A 5,473-nucleotide genomic window follows, 5' to 3' on the forward strand; every position below is an offset into this window, starting at 1 on the left:
TGGAAGGGTCGCCGTGCGTGCAGAGACAATGATATAACCATTTCCCTTGGAGGCATGGCGCTCGCCGCTCGGACAATAGGATTTAGTTCTTCTCTTCAAATGTATTTCTTTAAAATTTCAACAAATGCTTTCAAAATCAGTAGCTTTTAGAAGCTTGATGCTCTTAATCTTGTAGTACAAATTTTTTTATGTTGTTTTCTCTTTCAGCAAATCTAGATGAACATCTTGAAGACTACCATTTATATTTGAGAGAAATACACAAAACACATACATTGCAACTAGATGATCTATATATAACTTTGCAAAGCTGTAGCTCGAAAATAATAAGCCAAGATTCAACATGCAATTCCAAATTAATTTTCAAAATAGCTATTGTATTTAATTTTTTTAAATTAAAAGCTTAAGCTTCTAACCCAATTTCTGAATCACACTACAAAAAAATATTGTAATAATGGCGGTATTTAACCGCCGTTATAAGCATTTACCTACAACACTTAATCATAATTAATTAATATATAATTTTATGACAACTATAATATCGATAAAATTTAGTACAACATGGAATATGAATAAATATTTTTAGTGAATATTTTTGTCATCTTAATAAATCCACCAAATACACTACATCTTACCTCAACCTTTTTATCCTTGTTTGGGTCTAAATTATAATCTCCCATTATTCTCATTTCAATTCAATGGACTGCCCATGTCCCTTGGAATTGAGGCCTAAGTTTACTTGATAAGTCACGTGCCTTCCACAATAGAAGTGAAGAGTTGAAGCTTCATTCATTACCATAATATCAATACTAGTATTTTCCATTTCTCCCTTTCCCACCTACGAAGCAATAAAAAGTATTTAAAAAAATTGAGATCTGTCACTTTTGGACTTTTTGGCCACTTTTTCTGGATCTTTGGCTGTCATCAGTCGGTCTCACTTTCACATTTCTTTCATCTGCTCAAACCGACAAGTTAATTGTGTGAGGAGCAATGGCGGACTGGGGCCCAGTGTTGATAGCAGTGGTGCTGTTTGTGCTGTTAACTCCGGGCCTATTATTCCAGCTTCCCGGCCGTGGAAAAGTGATTGAATTTGGGAACATGCAAACTAGCGGCGCTTCCATTTTGGTCCATACCATTATTTATTTTGGCCTCATCACTATCTTCCTCCTTGCCATTGGCGTCCATGTCTACACCGGCTAAATTATTTTGCCTTCACTTGTTGTAAGTTGTAACAAACTCTCTTCAATTGGATCTTACATTTCCGAATTGCTACCAGATTGTATCAATTGGGTGAACTGTTGGGTTTTTTCCCCTTTACCTTAATTAGTCAAATACTTCAAAGCATTATGCACTACTTTTCTTAAGTTCATCATTGTACACGATCGTTAGAATCTGCAAATTTTTCTTCGCTCTTTGGAATAATGATTGTGCTTCAAGTACGATGATGAAAAATCGAATTACTATTCGTCCCCTAATCCCATCAAGGGAGTAAATCAATGAAAGAATTTGAGAGATTGATTTCGAAAAAATTCACATTGTGGAAAATTATCTGGTACTAGTATATACAATGTTCTTAGTGTTTGGACAATATTTGGTTGAAGTTGGAAAAAGAAGTAGAGAGTATTTGAGGTTGAGGTTGAAAAAGAGTATTTGTTTGCAAATAATATTTCACGTTAAAATTGAAATAGTGAAATAAGTTTTACATTTAGTTCCTGTGTCTGAAACATTAGACTATATACGAAAGAGAATGACTTGTGGTCAATGTACTTATAATTTTATAGCCATAGGTTATTTTCCTAGTTGATTTCTATTTTCATTGTTGTCACTGCTTGATATTACCTCTATCTATGTGAGATTTGCCAAGCATAATTTTAGTGGATTTCCTGAACTGGAAAAGAAGGATTCGCATAGCTGGTCCAACTAATTTGAGATTGAAGAGTAGTTGATTGATCATCACTGCTTATTGCTTAATATTGTTTGCCTTAACTGATGCTTCATCTTGTTCAATGATCAAGCCATTTTGGGTATTTCCCCTCGTGCTTTGCTATTCGCTTTTCTCTTTTCCTTCTTTCGGATCTTCAATTTTACCACATACGCCTAGAATCCTGCTATTGCCTAAATAGAGATTGGGAATGACTGTCCCCTTTTCCATGTTATTCCATCCAAAATGCAGGCTAGTTTGAGTTCTAGAGTTAGCTCAGACCTATCAGTGACATCTCTTGTTATAGTTTCAACTGTCATACTAAGACTAGGAAACGGGGTTTAACGATTTCTCTGGTGAATCGACCATTTCCATATCTATGTTCTTTCTTGAGGATGAAATGAAGACAAGCTGAGAATGGTTTGAAGAAAAGTAGTGAAACCTGCAATGACTACTAACTTCGCTTTTATTTTCTTATAAAGCATGTTATGTCTGAGTACTAGCAGCTAGTCTCCCTTGAGGCCCTTCCCATGGGGTTTGCCATGAGACAACTGCATGCTATTTATTCTATTTGCCATGAGACAACTGCATGCTATTTATTCTATTTGCCCCAGTACCTTTGGCTCCGCGCTCCCTTTTTTATCCAGCATTGTGACCAGCTATGCGTGTGATCTGAACATAGGCGGAGTTGTAGTGATATTTCCATTAACCAGTAAATGAGTTGCTGTCTGCAGAAATGATTTAATTGTGCCCTATCTACTCTGTTTCATGTATCTTAGCTGATCAAATGCTCTTCTCTTGGCGAGTTATGTACCGCAGTATTGGGCATAAGTGTGCAGCTCATATTGTTATTGTGTTGGGAGTGCTGGTGGGGGTGCCATCCTCCCAAAGGTTAACGCATATCTGATGTCTAACCAATGTTAAGGACCTACTGCTTATTGCAACTATTGAAATTACGAACTACACTATAGCAGTGTTTAGATGATATATCTAACCAACGCTTTGGGAATTCACATCAGCTAGATTCTAGTACTTGATGAAGGGATTTAAAGGATCTTCTTAGTGCATTCTTGAATAACAAAGAAAGTATTTACAATCTTTGTTGCTGCTGATTTTGAGGTGACCAAACTTCACTCTCTTGTCAAAAGATAAAAGCTTCTATTCTTTGATTTGGTCACTTTCTTCTGGTGTCCAACTCAGAAATTCAATACAACAGTCACATATTGTCAATATTTGACTGCTCCTAACCAGATTTCTTGCCGCCACTTCTTTGGGAAGTACAGTAAAATGACAGTTCAATTATTATTTGCCAGGGTTGCCAGCAGAAACATTAGTACAAAGGTATAGAAATGTTGGTGCATACAATCTGTTACAGTCCTGCATATTGAACGTGAATGCATTATCGGCCAGCATCCCCAGTGAGTGCGTTGGTGGAGACAATGTGTTTCATACGGTAGGAAATATTGGGTCCACCCATAAGGGGTGCTCTAAGGCCCAATAGGGTTATTAGTTAATCCTGATATTCCCTATAAAAGTACACTTAGTGTGTACATTAAATAGGCTCTGCAGTATTTTTCTATTCTCATCTCTCTCAATTTCGGTTAGGGTTGGGGTTGCTCCAACACACCGTGACAACCACCGTCGACCAGTGATTCCAGCCACGGTTCAATTCGTTTTCGCTTCCGCTTTACGAAGAACAAGTAAGTTATCGTTTTACGATTTACACGCTATCTAATGTGTTTAGGTTAACGTGTTCTTTCATTGGTATCAGAGCCATAGGCTGGTTTTCCGGTCCGAAAAATTGATTGAATAGTTCTAATTCTTTTCTACGTGAATCTGGAACTATGTGTTTATTTATTTTGAACTTTCTGTGCAATTGGAAGTGGTTAATCCATTCAACTTTTGAATGACATTTTTTTTCAAATAGAAATCATCTAGAATTGAAGAAAATATTCACGTAAGTTGAATTTAGATCTATGAATACTTTATTAATATTCTGCATGTAATTGACGATAATTTCCTACACTGATTTGAAACTACTGAGTTTTAAAACAGTCTACTTTTTTTGTGATCTGATATTTTTTTGCCCAATCAGTACTGATTGATTGTATAATTTAAAAAAAAATGTTTTTTTTTGTGCTTATCGATCTGTAACCCCTAGTCGCCATAAACAGCCGCCTCTAAACCACCGCGCCACTGCTATGAGCACTGTCAAAGACTCAAAGAACGGTGCTGTTTTATAAATTAAAAAAAAAAAAGGGGGGGGGGAGGAAAGAAAAAGGAGAAACTAGAGTTTCTCTATGAAAGCGGCAGAATAACAATAGAAAGAAGAGAAACAAAGATTTCTCTGTTTCAAATATTGATGGAGCTTTGTGCTCCAGTAACGATGGAGCTTTGTGCTCCAATAAAGAAAGTTGACGGCTGAAATTTGCAAGATAGAAGAAGTAGTACAACCTAGTTTTCCTACTAAAAGGTCAAGGCCTATGTAATTATTTTAGGGATTTTTACCTTCCTATACCATATATGAAACCTTATTACCCTTAATGTTTAAGGTTTGTGTTAATTACATTTCAGCATACCAAATTATCATTTATATACCATAATTTAAATTAGGGGTATAATTAATGCTTCATTTATATTAGGCGTCAATTTAGGAGTGTATATTCTCACATTTACCTTTACCCGCCTCTCTCTCCTCCCACCCCCCCACACCCCCACGTTTTACCTTTACTACCTCACGTTTACCATCAGTTGTCCTCTACAGACCCACGATTCTACATTTTTTTGTCCATTTAATTTCACAAAATCCCAATTTGAAGTTCCATCTGATTCAAGTTGAAGTAATCTTTCTCCCAAATCATGAAAAACATCAACACTCCCAAAAAAAAACCTTCAAAATCTATATTAACTGATATCCCATCTTTTGATTTGGGTATTTTAACACCAAAATCACCACCAAAAAAAGCAAAATCTACACATGCAAGTGAACCTACTACTAACATTTCATCTCCTAGACAAATCCGTGGGGAGATGAGAACCAAGCTATTGCACGATGTTGATGCTGGTGGAGGTGCTAAACCAGTCGCGAAACAACTAAAACGAAAGGGGAAAGAGTTGTGTGAAGATGACGATTTTGTTGAAGATTCCCCTAAAATTCCATATGTTAAAAAACCCAAGGTCTCTCCTGCTTCATCAAAACCAAAAAAGAAGAAACCCTCCAAAAAAGTACCAAAATTGGTTGAGAAAAAGATTTTGCTGAAGGTAAACATTAATTATTTTCCTTTCCAGTTTTTTAGTGTGACTTTGTTGTAAAATACTGTGGTTCAAGTGGTTTTGGTAAATTGTATAATTGTCTTAATTTTGTAGATTAGTTGTCTCAATTTTGTAGATTAGTTGTAATTGTGATTTTCAGACAGTTCATAATTGTAGTTATTTTGTAGTTGTTTTGTAGTCATTTGGGTAAATTGTAGATAAGTGCGGGTTAAGGTATATTTTTTCACTTTTTGTATGCTGCTACATTTACCTTCATACTAACTACAATTAATCTATATTTTG

At 35.8% G+C, this 5,473-nt stretch overlaps 1 protein-coding gene across 2 annotated transcripts; it reads left to right on the plus strand.

Moving 5' to 3' along the window:
* LOC109232981 lies at nt 748-4,233 on the plus strand. Of its 2 annotated transcripts, XR_002069019.1 has the most exons (3): nt 748-1,218; nt 3,232-3,371; nt 3,524-4,233. XR_002069019.1 is itself a non-coding variant. In XM_019398692.1 (2 exons), the coding sequence occupies exon 1, from the start codon at nt 988-990 to the stop codon at nt 1,195-1,197; it is 210 nt and encodes a 69-aa protein (XP_019254237.1). In that variant the 5' UTR covers nt 748-987; the 3' UTR covers nt 1,198-1,218; nt 3,524-4,233. The 2 variants fall into 2 exon arrangements, 1 of the variants encoding a protein (XP_019254237.1); XM_019398692.1 differs by lacking the exon at nt 3,232-3,371.

The sequence above is a fragment of the Nicotiana attenuata genome, chromosome 10 (assembly GCF_001879085.1).
Source record: "Nicotiana attenuata strain UT chromosome 10, NIATTr2, whole genome shotgun sequence".
Lineage (NCBI taxonomy): Eukaryota > Viridiplantae > Streptophyta > Magnoliopsida > Solanales > Solanaceae > Nicotiana > Nicotiana attenuata.

Excerpts from the sequence above, each read along its gene's own strand:
- LOC109232981 (XM_019398692.1), top strand. The coding sequence starts at position 988 with ATGGCGGACTGGGGCCCAGTGTTGATAGCAGTGGTGCTGTTTGTGCTG.